The following is a 19,927-nucleotide window of genomic DNA, read 5'->3' on the forward strand; positions in this document are numbered from 1 at the left end:
CTTTTGGTACCATTAAGAAATTCTTTTACGTATCCTCATTGTTTGCAAATATTTGTCTCTTAAGGACCAAGCATCTTTTAAAACAAAGTCTGATGAGGAGTATATTTTAATCATCCAAATACAGTGCTGCTGTAAAATGATGAGATTACTTTTGTGATTTAAAAAAAGAAGGCATTTCTAAAAAGTGTTCTAGAAGTGTTTGCAGTGAGCGTCACTGTTGAACTAGCTGTTCAGTTTGCAAGGTGACTACTGTGAAGAGAAACAGTTACCTGGGTGTATTGGCTTCTCGTGTGTCCGCGTCAGTGCCCAGCAGTTTCATTCTGCACGTCGGTGTTCTCCCTGCCTCATTCAACGTAACATGAGAACTGATTCCAAACTAATGCCTTTAAGCATCTAAAAATGTTGCTGAACAAACAAAACTTTAAACTGTGCAGTGGTGCAGCTTAGAGACTTACTGTATATTTTGAAAGTAAGGTGATGAAAGAGGTTGATTTTTTTTTTTTATAGTTTTGCCTCAATTTTAAGAGGCATAATTTTATTTACTCCTCTTATCATGGGGCAGTTTTCTTATCACAGAAAAATAACGTATAAATACGTTTAAATGTAGAATAAAATCATGTGTACGTTAGCCTGCAAAATGTGTCATTTAAATATGTTAAAATATCTTACATTGAAAGACTTTTCTTTTTACAATAACACAATTTTGGGCACTCAAATCTAAAATAGAGTATTTTTACAGTACTATTAGTGTTAATGCACAAATTCATTCCAAACTTTAAATTATAAGAGTGTGCTAATAAAGTTTTAAAGTTCCTTAGTGTTTACATTTTAAAAAAGCTTCATATGTTAATGATAATATGTTCTGAAAGTTGCTGGTTTTCGTAGAAATAAGAATGCTATATGTATTGTCTTAAAAAGTACCTTTATCCTCCTAGGGAGCAAGCTTTATTCGTTGTATCAAACCTAATTTAAAGATGACAAGCCATGACTTTGAAGGGGCTCAAATTCTGTCTCAGCTCCAATGTTCAGGTATTTCCCTATTTTTATAATCTCTGTCAGTGTGTGTCAGGAGTCTTTAGCTCACAGACAATTTAATATGTGCAGTGTTTTCAAGTAATTCAGTTATCTTGATTATTTTTAAGTGCAATAAGATTTTTTATCTTATATATCTTTTAATTATAAGAAAAGCATGGGGGTTGGCCCGGTGGCACAGCAGTTGAGTTCACACGTTCCGCTTTGGTGGCCCAGGGTTCGTCAGTTCGGATCCTGGGTGTGGACCTGCACACTGCTTGTTGAGCCAGGCTGTGGCAGGCATCCCACATGTAAAGTAGAGGAAGATGGGCACGGATGTGAGCTCAGGGCTAGTCTTCCTCAGCAGAAAGAGAATTGGCAGCAGATGTTAGCTCAGGGCTTATCTTCCTCAAAAAAACAAAAAAAAGAAAAGCATGGCTGGCAAATTATTTGAGCAATATTGGGGTGTAGTTTATTGTGAAATAAACTTTTACATCATTGAAGTAAAATTTGCAGAAACTCTGACTGCAAACCTAGATCTCCCTTAAGTGGGTGGCTTGCCTATGGCCTGCGCAGTCCAGCAGTTCATGTCTCATTCCCCAGTGACTGGCTCAGGAGTTAGGTTCTGGTGTCCTTGCTTCCCACTCCACCAGTTGTAGAAAAATGAAAACACGGTGCCCTTGGCGTCTGTGGCACTTGCGTGCGCTCGGTTAAGCTGCCGTTCCTGCCTCTCAGCCCGCTGCGTCCTTGCCTGTGCTCCTCGCCTGTGCTCTGTCGCGGGAGTCCTCGGCACCAGGCTCGCTGCTTCCCCGTCCGCCGCCTGCTTTCCCCAAGGGCCGGTCCTCTCCTTCCCTCCTGATCTCGTTCAGGCTTGCGACTCTTCCTTACACTCTTGCCTCTCTGACTCCTTGTTTTGCTCCTCTCGGAGGCGAATTTACTATAAAGCTAAAGTCACTGAAGCTGCAGCTTCCCTCATTTAAATGAGCGCCTTCCAAAGCCCTCACCTGTTTTGTATTCTTTCGTAATTCTGTGCTTTTTCTTAAGAAGCCCTCCCGCAGTTGTATAAGCTTCAGACTCCTGTCCCCCTGAGTCTGCATCTACCCTTGACCCCTCTCACTAGACCTTAGCTGTCGAATCTCCTTCTGTCCTGGCGCCTCATCGGCACAGGTAAGTTCGGCAAGACAGACTGGTGCCCTCATAAGTTCAGGCTCACTCCTCCTCGAAGGGCTCTCCAGCCCGCCCTGCCACGGTGCCCTGGTCAGCATGTTCTGTTTCTCCACAGAGGCCAGTCAGCCCCGCCCTGCTCTCTGCCAGCAGGCAGCCTCCCCTCTGTACTGCAAACGGCAAGCTTCACTTGTCCCTGCCTGCATAACCTTCCCTCTGTTAAGAAAGTGCGAAGTGCCTCTCTTACTGGTTGAGACTGTGGTTCTTTGGAACCCATCCCTTCCTACCTTCTCGTGACTCTTCAGTATTGATTATGTATATTGAACCATTCCCTTTTAAATGGACCTCTCCCATTACTATTTAAACATGCTTTTTTTGTGTGAAGAAGATTGTCCCAGAGCTAACATCCATTGCCAATTTTCCTCTTTTTGCTGAGGAAGATTCGCCCTGAGCTAACATCTGTGCCAGTCTTCTTCTATTTTGTATGTGGGACGCGGCCACAGCATGGCCGCTGATGAGTGGTGTAGGCCCACAAGTGGGAACAGAACCCAGGCTGCCAAAGTAAAACCTCAGCTTAAATCCCTCCAACCCACGTGACCCACATTCCCTTTCAGCTACCTCCCCCTCTCTCACTTTACTTTTGGTTCTCCAGTTTTTCCTTTTCTGTTCAAGAAGAGTCTATTCTTGCTTTCTCAGTTTCCTGCCTTCAACTCACTCTTTAACCCAAGAGACTTCAGCCTCCACCTTGATCATCCAAGAAAATAATTCCTGATAAGGTCACCAGTGATTTCCTTGATTCTAAATCACATGTTCATTTTGCGTCCTTATCTTAGTGGACTTCACAGTACGCTGGACTCTGACCAGTCCCTTTAACATAGCCTTTCCTTGGCTTCTGAAACAACATCTGTCCCTGCTTTTCCTTTGAATTCTCTGGCCATTCCTGATTCCTCTCCAGGGTCATCTTCTACCTGGACGTTATTTGTTAGTTTTTCAGGCTTTGGGTTAGGCCTGTTTTCCTTCTCATTTTTTATTTTTTAAAGGTTGGCACCTGAGCTAACATCTGTTGCCAATCTTATTTTCTTTTTTCTTCTTTTCCCCAAAACCCCCCAGTACACAGCCATATATTGTAGTTGTGCTCCTTCTGCTTGTGCTGTGTAGGATGCCGCCTCAGCATGGCCTGATGAACGGTGCCACGTCTGTGCCCAGGATCCAAACCTGTGAAACCTGGGGCCGCAGAAGCAGAGCACACGAACTTAACCACTTGGCAACGGGCTGGCCCTCCTTCTCATTCTTTATCAGTGCTGTCCAATATAACTTGCCATGATGATGGAAATAGTCTGTATCTGTGTTGTCCAATATGGTAGCCACCAGATTCTTGTGGCTATTCAGCACTTGAAATGTGTCTAGAATGACTTAGGTACTGAATTTTAGATTTTATTTAATTTTAATTTTTTAAAATTTAAATAGTCATGTGGCTAGTGGCTACCATATTGGTATGTATATCACATATATATATACAGATATAGCATAAATATATTCTCTAGCTCAGTGTCCCCCAGTCCCTTTGATGTGACCTCCTAAACAGTGTGTCCTACCCAGATTTGTTGAGAAATAATTGACGTATAACATAGAGTAAGTTAAGGTGTACAGTGTGTTGATTTGATACACATATATTGCAGAATGATTGCCGTCATAGCATTAGCTAATACTGCTATCAAGTCACATAATTACTATTTCTTTTTTATGGTAAGAATATTTAAGATTTACTCTCTTAGCGAACAGTGAGTTTTGGTACCTCTAGTCCAAGCTGTCACCATCTTTCACCTGGCTTTTTGCTGTAGCTTCCTAAGTATTCTCCTTGCATTTGCTCGGTCTGTTCTTCACATAAATCCAGAATTACTGCTTTACGATTCAAGTCTGATCGTATCTTTTTACTGCTTAAAATGCTCTAATGGCTTCTGATTATTATTAGGATAAAGAGCAAAATCCTAGTAGCTTATGAGGCCCCTTGTTGTCTGGCCCTATGTGTCCCTGGCTTCATCTCTTTCTACTCTCCCTTCTCTCTGTGCTCCAGCCACACTGGCCTTTATTTTATTTCCTTAAACGCTCCATATTCTTTCCTATCATGGGACCTGTGCACATGCTGCATCCTCTGTTTGAGAAGCTCTTGCCTCACCTTTGTCTTCATCTTTCACATCTCAGCTTGATTGTCAATTCCTTATGAAAGCCTGTTTGATATCCCTAACTGGGAAGGGGGCCTGCCTGGGTAAAGGGTACTGAGCATCTTCATTTCATAGTCATATATTTTACATATATTTGTATAATTATTTAATTTTCCTTCCTCTAATCTATAAACCCCTTGAGGGTAGAAACTGTGTCTGCATGTATTTCCCTGCCCCCTAGCAGTGCAAGGTGTATACTAACCTCAGTAAATATTTGTTGAACAAAATGCACAGTCTAGCAAATAGGAAGATTTGTTTGTGACTAGTTTTAACAAATACTGGCAAGTTAAATAATTTATGTCTGCTATATTCCTACATATAGTATAGATGTAGTTTTGTAATCTGTTCTTCAGATCATTTTTACTTTATTTTACTTTGTCTTTTTTTTCCATTTAAATTTCTGTTTAGCATTTGTTGAGCCTAATACAGTAAATCATTTGCTTCCTAGGTGAGCATCTGGTGTCTTGGAAAGGCATGTTTAGGCAGGTGAAGCCGTGTATGCCATTAGAGTAGCAGAGTGTGGGCTCACTGATGCTTTAGCTAGGATTCCTCTTTCAGTAAGCAGGGTATTTCGACATATTAAGATATGTTGGCAGTTCAATAGATGACACTGATTCATAATAGTTTGATTTTTTTAAGTATTAATAATAGTAAAGTAGTGTAGATTTGGTTCTAGTCATGTGGCTAGGTAATGAGAAAAAGCAGAAAATACCAATAACTCATAGAAATAAAAATATTTATGAAGCTTTCTAAAATAAAGACAAGTAAGATTGGAGTTCTACTTTGCCTTTCCGTTTCCATTATTCCAGTTTAAGGAGAATGAATTAATTTAGGAAATCTTTTACTAAAATTACTATCTTCTGATCACCCAACACCAGGATAAAGTAGGGGCAGATGAGAGAAGGTAGGTCGTCTTCCTATGTGACTTTGGGGCTGGCTGCTTCTCTGGTGTCAAGAGGGGCTCTGAGTATAACCAGCTGGGGCTCCACCTCAAAGCTCCTCACTAGACTCCCGAGGAAGGCCCAGGTCATGGGAGTTTATAGAAGGAAGATACGTTGTTGGGTGAGTTTTATTTTTGTAGGCGTCAAAAGATCTTTAGAGTAAATTAGCTTCAAGAGCTGAGAAAGCAGCCACAGACTTGGTAATTTGTAAAGCTTCGTGAAATTATTAATGCACTTCTGTGAGACAGTTCAAATGCTGTCTTCTGCTCCAGGGCAAGCAACGGACTCAGAACTGGGGCATGTGTACATTTCCAAGGGTACTTTATTTGATAGAAATGGGCAAAAATTGTGCCAGTACCAACCATACCTTACTTTGACTTCTCTAAGCAGAGCCTAGAACTGAATCTAGTTCTGGAGATTTCTTTCCATAGGAACAATTGCCTTTATGTGTTTCATTAATTAGCATTAGAAATTATAATAGTTATATATGTTCACTGTAACAAAAATGAAATAGTGCAGAATAATATAAATAAAAAGTCTCACTTTTCAGGGTGACTGCTTAATGTCGTGTCTTAGATATACTTTTTATACTGGTTGGATAAAGCTCTGTGCTATTCTTTTAAATTAATACATCATGTTCTATCATATGGTTGTAACATAATTTAATTAATTGATACTTACTTCTGTTTTTTTCCTGTTGTAAACAATGATTCAGTGGACATATGGATGTTCTCTAATCACGTCTTTGCCCACACATGTGACAAGTGGTAGGCTGGAGTCGTAAAAGTAGAAAGTACTGAATCAAAGGGATAAATGTCTCCACGTTGCCATCCAAGTTGGTTGCGCCGGTTGACTGTCCACTAAGCGGGGAGCGTGTTCCCTGTGCTCGCCAACCCCGAAGACTGCCGGTGTTTACGCCTTTGCCAGTCACAGAGGTTAAAATTCACTCTGACTGCCCGGAAAGGCTATCTTTCCTATGAGATTATTTGAAAATAAAGATCCACTCATTTTTAAACATTTTATAGTTTCATTTTGCTAATTTAAATTTTTGACCAGCAAGAATTGATTTTGGTCTAAGGAGTGACGTAAGGATCTGATGTTATTTTTGTTTTCTAAATGGCTAGCCAATTGTCTTAACACTTTTTATGGAATAATCTAGTTTTCTCCATTGATTTGAATAGTCCCTGAGACTCCAATCCAGGTCGTTTTGGTAAACAAAAGTTCTGCCGTTATTTATAGGTATTGAGCCTTTCCCTGGCTCTTTTACTCTTTTCCTGACGTGAAAAGCTCACGTTACTCAAGGCTCAGTTAACCACTTAGAAGAGTTAGACTGAAATGGGATATGCATCCTATAGACTCTTTCCCCTAGAGGCTAGTTTCTTTGAGAGGTGAGTGAAAGGGGCTCTTCACAGGGGATGGTGCGCTCTCCCTTCTTTTTTCCATGTGCTTTGTTTAAGCTGTGGTGAGCACTTGAGAATGTGTGTGCTACTTCCTGGAGACTCTGTCAGGAACCTTACTCTAAAATTAACCTCAGGACTTGGAAAGTGGCCCAGTGCGGGCCTTTGCCTTGTGTACTGGGATTGTGACACAGGTGTCGAGCAGAAAAAAAGATACAAGCTTGATGTGAGCTTTCTGGAGACCAGTAGCTTGTTTCCAGAAAATGGCTAGTCAAGCTAGTTTTAGATGACATTTGGCTATAGTAGTTTTAGGTGAGGGGGTAAGTTGGGACATACTGAGTATAAATATGATATTTCCTATGTAATATTTCATTGCTGATAATTTCTGCAAATTGCCCCTTTCTGAACATTAATTTGTAAAGTTATTTGATCCTGTGAGTTGTCTTGGACTTGTGTGCAGCGATTGGCAGTGACTGTGTTTGTTTGTGAATCCAGGCATGGTGTCTGTCTTGGACTTGATGCAGGGTGGTTTCCCCTCCCGAGCTTCGTTCCATGAACTCTACAACATGTATAAGAAGTATATGCCAGACAAACTTGCAAGATTAGATCCAAGACTATTTTGTAAGGTACAAATACCACCGAAATAGAAGTTTCTTAGCAATAAATTGTCTTTCTTATTAATTACTAGTTGGCATTTAACTTTTTAACTTTTATTTTTCAGGCTCTTTTTAAAGCTTTGGGCTTAAACGAAATTGACTACAAGTTTGGGTTAACAAAAGTATTTTTTAGACCTGGCAAGGTAAATACATTTTTATTTTAGACTTTAACTTGATAGATAGGGATAATTGGGGTCAGTGAATATTTGTAAGTGTTTAGTGATTTGTATTATTACTCAGTTATATGATCACCGACTGCGTGCGTGTGTGTGTGTGTTTCCCTGCGTGGGAAAAGTTTACCGTACGTAATGCTCTCTACAGTTTTTACAGTTTTTTCCAGCTTTGGAAGTATTGGAATCAGAACCTTTTTTAATGTGATTTTTTGCTTAAATAAGGGTTAAACAGAACATACTTCTGTTTTGAACAAGCTGAAAGCTTTTCTAAAACATATTAACTCACTCTTCAGTAATTAAAAATTTCACAGTACTTTGGAGTCTTCGTTGCGAGAACGGGTTCTGTTACAGTATGATAGATGTGTGAGGCATAGGAAATTGGACAGGAGTTTGTGCTGACTTCCATTAAACCTTAGAATGAATGAGTGTATAGATACTTTTGTATATAACATAATTTTCTTAGGCTAACCCTTAGATTTAGTATTTACAGGTTCTTATACTAGGTTCTTGTATAAGACTGAATTATAGAATATTTTGTAACTAAATATATACAATACAGACATAACTAAATGTTATTCCCAGTGTTTTTAATAGTTTCACCATTTGTAACTTCTTCAATATTGATTGAATAATTAATTGTATCCTCATAATTTTAAACACAATTGCTATTATATAATAGCCAACCGTACTTGTGTGATTTAGCAAAATCATTAATAAATGTCTCTAGTGCCTTGAATTCTAAATCACAATAAATAGATCTGATTTCACATTTTGTGGCATGAGATGAAATCTGTGTAATGGATTACCAATGCATGCACTTCCCTGTGAATATTTTTACTGCAGAGGACCCATATCATTTTGTATAAAAGAAAAAAACATGAAGAGAAAATGAATATATAAATATTCATCGTTGGCCTATCTGTAATCATACATATCTATCATAAACTTGACATGTATTTCAGGATTATATAACATAACTATTCTAGAATTAATAGCCTGATAGAGAAAGTACTTGGTTATTTTTGCTTCCAGAAAAATTAATCAGAAGGATATGTTGAAAGCACAAGGCAGATTTTCAAAGATCTTTAATCTCATTATGTTAGCTTCCATTTAATTTTGATTATAAGAGGTCATTATATTGATAGGTGTGTGATACTCTCAATATATTATAGTGGGATATTTGGTAAAGGATAGAAATCATTATGTAATTTGGTAGTAAATTGTGGAAATAATGCATGTTATTTGTTGATAACCTAATAGCTCTTTTATTTGTGTTGTCTCTCTCTTAGTAGCAATTTCTTATCTCTGACCAAAATAGGGATGGGGGTTGAGAGAGACAGATAGTTTTGGTGGTACCTGATGCTGTATTGCCTTATTATATTATATCGACCTTCACCTGTCAGGAGATCCACGTGGATATCTGAGAATGTGGATGAGCCAATTCAGACATATATTAGCCCTTTTTTCGTTCTTTTTTCAATAAAACCTTTTTTGCCAACCATCTGTAATTGTCATTTAAGGTTTCTTTTCTACTTTTATTACTGAATCTGCCAGCTAGCAATGAGTAACCCCCTGTTCCCCTACAGAAAAGGTCCTGAAGGGAGGAAGAAGAGAGCAGTGAAACAAGCCAAGTGTGTCTGGTTTGCTGTGTCCCCGCTGGGACCGGTCTGTGAATTGGCTTGTGACCACTTCCAGAAAGTTAGATTTTGGATTTGAGTTCTGTTTTGGTATCTCTCTGTGTGTTTCTAGGCATTTGTGTTTTGATACTGATATTAAATTATTTTATTTCCTAGTTTGCAGAATTTGATCAGATTATGAAGTCTGACCCTGACCATTTAGCAAAGTTGGTTAAACGAGTCAATCACTGGCTTGTCTGCAGTCGCTGGAAGAAGGTTCAGTGGTGTTCACTCTCCGTCATCAAATGTAGGTGTTTTCTTTCACAGCATGATCTCTAACTATTTTGAAAATGAATTTATTTGTGGAATGTTATAAAGTTCATCTCAGTGGTGAGTGCTGAATGACAGGGGCCGTGTCTTTCTTTCTCAACGCCTGACATGTAGTACGTGATAAATTAGTACTTGTGGACTTTTAATGTTAGTTACCTTCTTTATCTGAATTTGTTGTAGGAGAGGTAATTTCATCATGTTCTCAACAAAACAGAGCTGACTTTCTTGATTCTTTCCCCTCTGTCTCCCCCATTGCCTACACCGTCTCCCAGTCCCAGACTTAAGCCAGAACTTTTCTCTTTCCACCTGCATGACATGACCAGTACACATGTCAAAAATTTCAAGATTGTATTTGTCTCTTTTTTCTTGTCCCTTCATATTTTGTCAGTCAACAAACCCTGTTGGTTCCTCCTAATACGGCAGATTGTTTCCTTTTTGTTGCCAGTGCTTAGTGGAGCTGCACTTGACCTGGTGGCTTCCGTCGCTCCCACACAGGTTTACCTAGCCTTTCAAGTTATCTTCTGAGAATTCTCTCCCTAAACTAAAAGGCTTCTGTTAAGGTTCTCCTTTAATAAGGGCGAAGTCTGAAGTCTAAGAATGCTTTTCAAGACCCTGTAAAGTGGAGTTCCAGCTTTCCTTTCCGGCCTTTTCTCCTGCCACTGCTCTTTTAGACGCTGTTCTCTCACACACTAGACTGAGCTGCTTTTGTGTGTTTTTCTGCCAGATGGCAGCAACTGCTTCTCTCTGACCCAAAATGGATGAGGGGCAGCATATTTTTTGGTTACCTGAGGCTCTGTGGCAAACCTTTAACTGCAGGGAACTATTGTCAGTAACTTGATTATATTTATACTTCCTCTCTCCCCCACCCCCACCCCGTACTCTCCAGGATACCTAGAGCACTGAAGGACGTGAGGGGGAGTCAGTAAACTGTTCCTTATTAATAGAAAAATAAAATTCCTTTGCTCCAATGAAAAGAAACCATGCAAACAGAGATTATTATTGAAGTCTTGTTAGACCATTGTGAATATAGATAAAAAGAAAACTATAATAAAGAAAAAGAGATAAACTCATTTTCCCGTCACTTTCCAAGTAAACTATGCACATATTTGTCCCTGTAGTTCAATTCTTTCAGCCTTATACATTGCATTTTGATAGAAAACACATTATATTAAAATTATACTATACCACTCGTTTGTGGACTGTGTTGCGCAGTGCTGACGTCAGTATCCAGACACGACCTTTGCGGGGTGTTTGTAGTAGGGAATCTGTGAAAACAGCGTCTCCAGGTCAGGTCAGTCTGGGACATACTGGATGACTGACATTAAATACGTTCCTTTACTGTAGGCTTCTCAGGGGCCTCCCTCAGTATGTTCATTGCGAATCTCCTAGAGGAGGTACAGCATATAGCTTTTCCTAAATTCCTTTGACAGGTGTATCTTCGTAATAAGACACCCGGTAACGTTTCATAGACTGGCATCGCCTAGGACAGTTTGCGAAGCAACAGTGTAGCATAGTAAGGAGCTAATACGTTTGAAATGTTAACCTAGCCATATGCATATATACTTTTTATTTTAAGAAGTACAAGGAATTAAAGAAATGTTAAACTTCCTGATTTGGATGTCTAGTATAGCATGTTCATCAAGATTTCACGTTTCTTAAGAGTTGCTTTGTGGAAATTAGTGGTTTTTAAAAATATTATATGTCTGATTTAAACTGAATAATTTTCTATTATTACATAGTGAAAAACAAAATAAAATACCGAGCTGAAGCCTGCATTAAAATGCAAAAAACTGTTCGAATGTGGCTTTGCAAGAGGAGACACCAACCTCGGTAAGATGAATAGTGCCGCAAGACCCCACAAAGCTGTGCCCTCACATCCGGTGATGGCAACGTCACAGTGGGGGCAGCCTGGGCACACACAGTTTTCTCTTTTCTCATGTAAAAAGAGATATTATTTTGTTATTTGCATTATTTATTTGAAATTCATTCATTACTTGCCTCATTATAAAAAGGATTTGAAGTAACTTATGAAACTGTCAATGCTGTAAAAGGTTGAAAGATTCTTTTCGTGACGTGTCAAATTAACATTGTTTTTAAAAACATCTCAATAATGTTTCAACCATAATTTTCAAGATCATCTGTATGAATTATATGGTCTCGCTTTAGTCTTTATTTCTTATTTGAGTCTTTTATTATTACTCTTGACTTTTTAAACTTGGAGGTCTAGTAACTGTTAATCCTTAACACCTTTTCAAAGAGGTTTGTCTGTATATCTTCTTTGGAGAAATGTCTGTTCATATGCTCTGCCCATTTTTTGATCGAGTTGTTTGTTTTTTTTGTTGTTGAGTTGTGTGAGTTCTTTATATGTTATGGAGATTAACCCCTTGTCAGATATATGATTTGCAAATATTTTCTCCCAGTTGGTGAGTTGTCTTTTCATGTTGTTCGTGGTTTCCTTTGCCTTGCACAGGTTCTTAGTCTGATGGAGTCCCGTTTGTTTATTTTTTCTCTTGTTTCCCTTGCCTGAGGAGACTTGGTATTTAAAACGATGCTGCTAAGACCAATGTCAAAGAGCGTACAGCCTATGTTTCTTCAAGGATGTTTTTGGTTACTGGTCTTACATTCAAGTCGCTAATCCATTTTGAGTTAATTTTTGTGTATGGTGTAAGATAATGGTCTACTTTCATTCTTTGCATGTGGCTGTCCAGTTTTCCCAACACCGTTTGTTGAAGAGACTTTCCTTTCTCCATTGTATGTTCTTGGCTTCTTTGTCAAAGATTAGCTGTTCCTAGATGTGTGGTTTTATTTCTGGGCTTTTAATTCTGTTCCATTGATCTGTGTGTTTTTGTGCCAGTACCATGCTGTGTTGATTACTATAGCTTTGTAGTATATTTTGAAGTTAGGAATTGCATTGAGTCTATAGATTGCTTTAGGTAGTATGGACGTTTTAACTATTTATTCTTCCAATCCACATGCATGGAATATCTTTCCATGTCTTTATGTCTTCTTTGATTTCTTTCAATAGTGTCTTATAATTTTTAGTGTGTAGTTCTTTCACCTCTTTGGTTAAATTTATTCCTACATATTTTATTCTTTTTTGTTGCGGTTGTAAATGGGATTATATTCTTGAGTTCTCTTTCTGCTAGTTGATTATTAGTGTATAGAAATGCAACTTATTTTTCTAAGTTGATTTTATACCCTGCAACTTTGCTGTAGTTGTTGATTAGTTAATGGTTTTCTGGTGGATTCTTTAGGATTTTCTATATAGAATCATGTTGTCTGCAAACAGTGAGAGTTTCGCTTGTCCTTTCCAATTTGAATTCTTTTTATTTCTTTTTCTTGCCTAATTGCTCTGGCCAAAACCTTCAGTACTTTGTTGAATAGGAGTGGTGAGAGAGGACACTGTTGTCTTGTTCCTGTTCTTATGGGGATAGTTTTCAGTTTTTCACCATTAAGTATGATGTTGGCTGTGGGTTTGTCATATATGGCCTTTATTATGTTGGGGTACTTTCCTTCTATCCTCATTTTATTGAGAGTTATTATGATAAATGGATGTTGGATCTTGTCAAATGCTCTCTCTGCATCTATTGAAATGATTGTCTGATTTTTGTTCCTCATTTTGTTGATGTGGTATATCGTATTGATTGCTTTGTGGCTGTGGACCATCCCTGTGTCCTGGTATAAATCCCACTTGATCATGGTGTATGATCCTTTTAATGTATTGCTGTATTAGGTCTGCCAATATTTTGTTGAGGACTTTGGCGTCTGTGTTCATCAGTGATACTGGCCTGTAATTTTTCTTTTTTGTGTTGTCTTTGTCTGGTTTTGGTATCAGGGTAACATTGACCTCATAGAATGAGTTAGGAAGCTTTCCATCTTCAATTTTTTGGGATAGTTTGAGAAGGATAGGTATTAAATCTTCTTTCAATGTTCATTGGATTTCTCCAGAGAAGCCATCTGGTCCTGGACTTTTGTTTTTTGGGAGATTTTTGGTTACTGTTTCAATGTCTTTACTTTTGATTGGTCTGTTCAGATTCTCTATTTCTTCTTGACTCAGTTTTGGGAGGTTGTATGAGTCTAAGAATTTATCCATTTCTTCTAGGTTATATCCAATTTGTTGGCATATAGCTTTTCATAGTATTCTCTTATGATCCTTTGTATTTGTGTGGTATCCATTGTAATTTCTCCTCTTTCATTTCTGATTTTGTACATTTGAGCCTTCTTTTTTTCTTAGTGAGTCTGGCTAAGTGTATGTCAATTTTGTTCATCTTCTCACAGAAGCAACTCTTAGTTTCATTGATCCTTTCTACTGTTTTTTTGATCTCTTATTTCATTTATTCCTGCTGTAATTTTTCTTATTTCCCTCCTTCTGCTGACTTGGGGCTTTGTTGTTCTTCTTTCACTATTTCTGTTAGATGTTGTTTAAGATTACTTATTTGAGATTTTTCTTGTTTGCTGAGGTGGACCTGTATTGCTATAAATTTTCCTCTTGGCATTGCTTTTGTTGCATCCCATAAGAGTTGGTATGTTGTGTTTTCATTTTCACTTGTATCCAGGTATTTTTTGATTTCTCCTTTGATTTTTTTCATTGATCCATTGGTTGTTCAGTATCATGCTGTTCAATCTCCACATATTTGTGACTTTCCCAGCTTTTTCTTTTTCTTTTTGGTGAGGAAGATTGGACCTGAGCTAACATTTTTTGCCAGTCTTCCTCTTTTTGCTTGAGGAAGATTGTCCCTGAGCTAACATCTGTGTCAGTCCTCCTCTGTTTTGCATGTGGGATGCTGCCACAGCATGGCCTGATGAGCAGTGTGTAGGTCCATGCTGAGGATCAGAACCCGGAAACCCTGGGCCACAGAAGTGGAGCCTGTGAACTTAACCACTACACCAGTGGGCTGGCCCCCAACTTTTTTCCTGTAGTTGATTTCTAGTTTCATAGCATTGTGGTTGGAAAAGATGCTTGGTATGATTTCAATCTTCTTAAATTTATTGAGGCTTGCCTTGTTTCCCAACATATCGTCTACCTTTGAGAATGTTCCATGTGCACTTGAGAAGAATGTGTACTCTGCTATTTTGGGATGTAATGCTCTTCATATGCCTATTAAGTCCACCTGGTCTAGTGTTTCATTTAAGGTCACTGTTTCCTTGTTGACTTTTTGTCTGGATGATCTACACATTGACGTAAGGGGAGTGTTGAGGTCCCCTACTATTATTGTATTACTGTCAATTTCTCCCTTTATTTTTTTCTGTTAATAGTTGCTTTATATACTTTGGTGCTCCTGTATTAGGTGCATATATATTTATATGTGTTATGTCCTCTTGGTGGAATGTCCCTTTTATAATTATATGCTGCCCCTCTTTGTAGATAACTCTTTTAAATTATTCTGTACTTTGAATTTTCAAATTTTCACTGTAAATATAGAGGGCTTAAATCTTATCGACAGGCATCAGTGTCATTCACACTCATATTTGATTACTTCTTTTTTACTTCAACAAGAGATCTAAGAGAATACTGAATAATATGAAAACAGAAGTGAAACAGCCTTTTTAGCAATATTTTTAGCATTTTATTAAAATGGGAAGTCTATAACATTAAATAGTGAAATTAAGTTCTGATGGAGCATTATCTTTACAGCATTGATGGCCTGGTTAAGGTGGGCACACTGAAAAAAAGACTTGATAGATTTAACGAAGTGGTAAGTGCACTGAAAGATGGAAAACCAGAGGTGAATAAACAGGTCAAAGACCTTGAAGTTTCTATTGATGCTTTGATGGCCAAAATTAAGGTATGTAATTTTAAGCCAAAGGACTTTGACATTTTTTATAATTTAATATCTTTTGTTATTGGTATTGGAATTGCTTGGAAAAATTGCTTATTTTTTTAAAAATGCAAAATGTTGCAAATGTTGAGTCTCAGAGATGGCAAGTGATGCTCATTATATTATCCCTTCTGTGTTTGAAAATTTTCATAGCAAAAAGAAAAAAAGACAATTTTTATGCAGTTTTATCTGTTGCTAGGAAAGATTTTTACCCCCAAAATAGTAATCAAAATACTATACTCTATTGGTAAGCTTTTGCATAATCATTACTGAGAGGGATTAATGCAAGTTATTTTAATTTGTCCATGTTTTTCTGCTTTCAGAAACTAATCTTTAAATTATAAAAGTGATATTGAAAATTTGGAGAAAACCATCAAAAACCCTTAACTCCCCCCACACTAACACATTCAACCACTATGCTACTGCATATTCCCCTTCCAGTCTTATTTTATATGCACGTGTTTTTGCATAGTTCTTATAATGTACATTTAATTTTGTGCCTCTATTATGTTATATGCTTTGTCCCTTTTATTACATTATTTTCATATAGCTTTATCACAAATTACTTAACTGTTAAGAAAATAATAATTAATTTTCCCCCAAATTTTGTAGGAAAAAAATGAGGTCTCTTTTTGTTATCTTGATTTTTCATTTATTTGATTACCACTGGGATTGAAATTTTTTTCTGTGTGCTTTTTAATTATATTTTATCTATCTATTCATACCATTTCTGTTATATTTTAGGATCTTAATGTTTTTCTCATCTAGTTTCAGAAGTCAGTGCAATTATGTGAGATATAATACCTTCAGGCAAGCCTTTTACCATATCTTCTGCAGATATTTTATGTAGATTATGTTAAATCTTGGAGGTAGATTGGGGAAAGAAGATCAAAAGAAAAATGAAAATGTTTTAGATAAACTTAACTGACTTTATAAGTTTTTCAGGAGCCATCCCTGTTTATGTGGTATTATCAATTAAAATCAACCCAGCCACATTGTTTGAAGGCTCACTTAGGAAAATAATCCAACAATTTTTGAGCTATTTAATAATTTCTTAAATATTCCTTTGGTACTATTTCACATTATTATTAAAGAGTAGTAAACTCTGGCAAAATCATTCCTTAAAAAGTAACTTTATAGTATGTTACTTTGCCCACACCCTTGGATATATGATTACTTGATTGATAGGACGTAGACTCAAATATTTGTGTGCAAAGATAACTTTTAAAATTTTTTGAATATTATTTAATGTGCAAGCAATATAACAAAGATAACGGGCTTATTGCTTGCACACTTTCCAGTTTTTGCTGTGTATGTACATATTAGTTTTTCTTTTTATTGTGGTACAAGCTTTGAAGCATAACATTCAATTTACCATCTTAACCATTTTTAAATTTACAATTCAGTAGTGTTCAGTATATTCACATTGTTGTGCAACAAAAGAGATAACTTTTTAAGTACATGTTTATCATTTTGTTAAGTCCACTATGATGACAAGGGAACAAATACAGAAAGAATATGATGCACTAGTTAAAAGCTCAGAGGAACTCCTCAGTGCATTACAGAGGAAAAAACAGCAAGAAGAGGAAGCAGAAAGGCTGAGGCGTATTCAAGAAGAAATGGAAAAAGAAAGAAAAAGACGTGAAGAAGATGAGCAGCGTCGAAGGAAGGAAGAGGAAGAAAGGAGGATGTGAGGCGTTTATGTTGTTTTGAATTAGAAGCTAACAAAATAGTGAAGTCTTACTGTTGATGATGGTTCATGAATATTCTTATTTTAAAATACTAATTTTAGAATAAGTTTGAAAATGGAGAAAATAAGCTCATTTTATAATAACATAAAATGATTTTAACCATAATCTGAATTTTGGTTAGACTGTTATATGTGAGGATTTCTTAACTTCTTTTTAAAGCTATCACTTGCGTATTATTTTATAAGCTAGAAAAAAGGCACTTCTACTTTTCTGCAGTTTTAAAACTGAGAACATTTTGAAAGATTGCCATAACGGGGTAGGTAGAAGCAAAGTAAGAGTTGTTTATTGGAGAGGCAGAGGGAAGCACATGCAATTGGGCCTCACAACTAGGTTTTATGACTAAGGTAATCTAGAGATGTTAAAGGTTATAGAATATAATTGTGTTTGTTTTGTTTCAGAAGAATTACTGTCAGTAGAGTTAGATTTTATTTTTTTCAAAATAAGTTGATAATGTGTATGGCCGGAGGTTAATTTGAGTTCCCATTCTGTAGTCTTTGTTTATTAATAGTTAAATTGACTTCTGAAGGATTCATTATTTTCTGTTAAATTTTTGAAGAGTTTCTGTTATTTTGTTAGGAAACTTGAGATGGAAGCCAAGAGAAAACAAGAAGAAGAAGAGAGAAAGAAAAGGGAAGATGATGAGAAACGTATTCAGGTATGTACTTATTAGACAATCAGAATTCTATCAAAATAGAATCTACAGAATTACAAAACAAGAGAAGTGAGAACAAGATGTTGATTTGCCGGATAAGCTGCCACTGGTTTATCTCAGAAACAAAAGGCAGTTTCTGAAGTGGTTGTGGGAAGGAGATTCTGGATCTGGGAGCGCATTCAAGTCCAGGCTGGGTCACGTGCAGAGCTCCTGGCCCTGCGCATGCCGCCCTGAGTGACTGCGATGCAGCCTCCTCCTGTGGGATGGGGATGAGTTGTAGCTGTGAGCGTTGAACGAGTACGCCTGTTAAATCATTTAGAGCAGGGCCCAGCTCAGTAAGTGTTAGTTTGTTGTTGTTGTTATCATAGCTAGGGGAAGGTCAGATGAACATTCACTTAAAACATGATTATAGTGTTTTAAAATATTGTTTTATACCTTTGTAGATACTAGTATTAGGTTAAGATTATGATTCTCTCCCCAAATTCCCCCTCCTTTTTTGGTGAGGAAGATTAGCCCTGGGCTAACATCTGTTGCTAATCTTCCTCTTTTTGCTTGAGGAATAGTGTTGCTGAGCTAACATCTGTGCCAGTCTTCCTCTATTTTATGTGGGACCCACCACAGCATGGCTGATGAGTGAAGCTAGGTCTGTGCCTGGGATCTGAACCTGTGAACTTAACCACTATGCCACGAGCAGGCCCCCCACCCCCATCTTTGAAGAAGTCCCTGTCTGAGAATAATTGATCATGAATTTGAGTTTCAGTCTGTCTTGGCTTTCATAGTTTATCCTGAGCACAGCCAGTACTCTGAGTTCCTGGCATCTGCTATCTGGCTGTCATGTTAACTGATCCCTGGGATACTGGGGTACTGTTCGGGCTGCTCATAGTACAATGATAGAATGGTGCACCTGTGGTTCCTCTGCCTTCTCTTGGATTGGGAACGAGAGGAAGTGTTAATCATAATACAGAAGGGAAGAGAGACTGAAGAGGTTTCTGGTTAAACAGCAGATATTCTGTAGTAAAGTGCTCGTATGGAAGTTTTAAGTAGCAATGGGAAGGATCAAGTAAGCAAGTAGAGAGCCCTTGGTGAAACGGCGTTCTGCCCTTGGCAGGCTGAGGTGGAGGAGCAGCTGGCCCAACAGCGCGAGGAGGAATCCCAGCAGCAGGCAGTCCTGGAGCAGGAGCGCCGTGACAGGGAGCTGGCCCTCAGGATCGCCCAGAGTGAGGCAGAGCTCATCAGCGATGAGGCCCAGGCGGACCCGGCGCTCCGCAGGTATGGGCTACAGTGGGTGAGGGGGCATGACACTCCTCAGGTACTGGGCCATGGGGATGGAGGGGGCTCCACAGGTACTGGGCCACGGAGGGGGGAGGTGGCATGGTGCTCTTCAGGTACTGGGCCCCAGGGGGTGAGGGGGGATGAGGCTCCTCTGGTACTGGGCCCTGGGGGGTGGGGAGGCATAGCACTCCGTGGGTACTGGGCCCTGGGGGTGTGTGGGAGTCATGGTTCTCCGGGGGTACTGGGCCCAGGGGGAGGGCTGCGGCATGGTGCCCTGTGGGTACTGGGCCAAGAGAGAGTGGGGACCATTGCTCTCTGGGGGTACTGGGCCGGGGCGGGGGGTGCGGCATAGCGCTCTGTGGGTACTGGGCCGCTGGCAGCAGCATGGCTCTCTGTGTGCTTTCTTTACATCTCTGCTTCTCATTTCAGTGTGAAGGGAATAGGAGGAAGCCATGTTCCTTAGGTCCTGATATATTTTAATTTACTTTGAAATTAAATTTCATTTTAAGGTTGTTTGTATCCACTTTTATAGCCAAGTGAATGAAACAATTGATTTCATCAAATTGTTAAACTGTTGAGAAGTAAAAGTGATATTTCAGTTCATAAGTACTTTGTTAAGAAAACATCTCAACTTTTACTCTGAAATTGTCAGAGTTTTGTATAAAAGCTAGACATCTAATTTCTAAATACCTGCCATTAAATACTGGCATAAAAATCAGTGAATATATTATAATTCTGTTTAATATATTTGTGGTTGGGATTTATTATTTTCCTAATGCAGTTTAAAAAAAAAAATATACACCCTAACGCTTATAATGAGGAGGAATTTCACACATCACCCCCTGCCCCCAACCACCACGTTTCAGAGTAAATAGATTTCCCTTTCCAAGAAAGAAAATTAATCACATTGAAATATTTTGGCT

At 38.2% G+C, this 19,927-nt stretch overlaps 1 protein-coding gene across 15 annotated transcripts in view; it reads left to right on the top strand.

Annotated features, from left to right (window-relative positions):
• Positions 1–19,927, top strand: part of MYO6 (myosin VI) — a 153,822-nt gene that overhangs the window by 114,173 nt on the left and 19,722 nt on the right. For 12 of the 15 annotated variants that reach the window (XM_023650669.2, XM_070225159.1, XM_070225160.1 and 9 more), the window contains 9 exons: positions 936–1,029; positions 7,231–7,361; positions 7,457–7,534; positions 9,358–9,487; positions 11,250–11,340; positions 15,146–15,296; positions 16,811–17,019; positions 17,657–17,735; positions 18,841–19,001. In XM_023650669.2, coding sequence (XP_023506437.1) covers positions 936–1,029; positions 7,231–7,361; positions 7,457–7,534; positions 9,358–9,487; positions 11,250–11,340; positions 15,146–15,296; positions 16,811–17,019; positions 17,657–17,735; positions 18,841–19,001 — 1,124 coding nt within the window. Of the gene's footprint in view, positions 1–935; positions 1,030–7,230; positions 7,362–7,456; positions 7,535–9,357; positions 9,488–11,249; positions 11,341–15,145; positions 15,297–16,810; positions 17,020–17,656; positions 17,736–18,840; positions 19,002–19,927 lie in introns of those variants that run through there. The other 3 variants (XR_011422557.1, XR_011422555.1, XR_011422556.1) reach the window with 1 other exon arrangement.

This window comes from Equus caballus, chromosome 10, assembly GCF_041296265.1.
Source record: "Equus caballus isolate H_3958 breed thoroughbred chromosome 10, TB-T2T, whole genome shotgun sequence".
Classification (NCBI taxonomy): domain Eukaryota; kingdom Metazoa; phylum Chordata; class Mammalia; order Perissodactyla; family Equidae; genus Equus; species Equus caballus.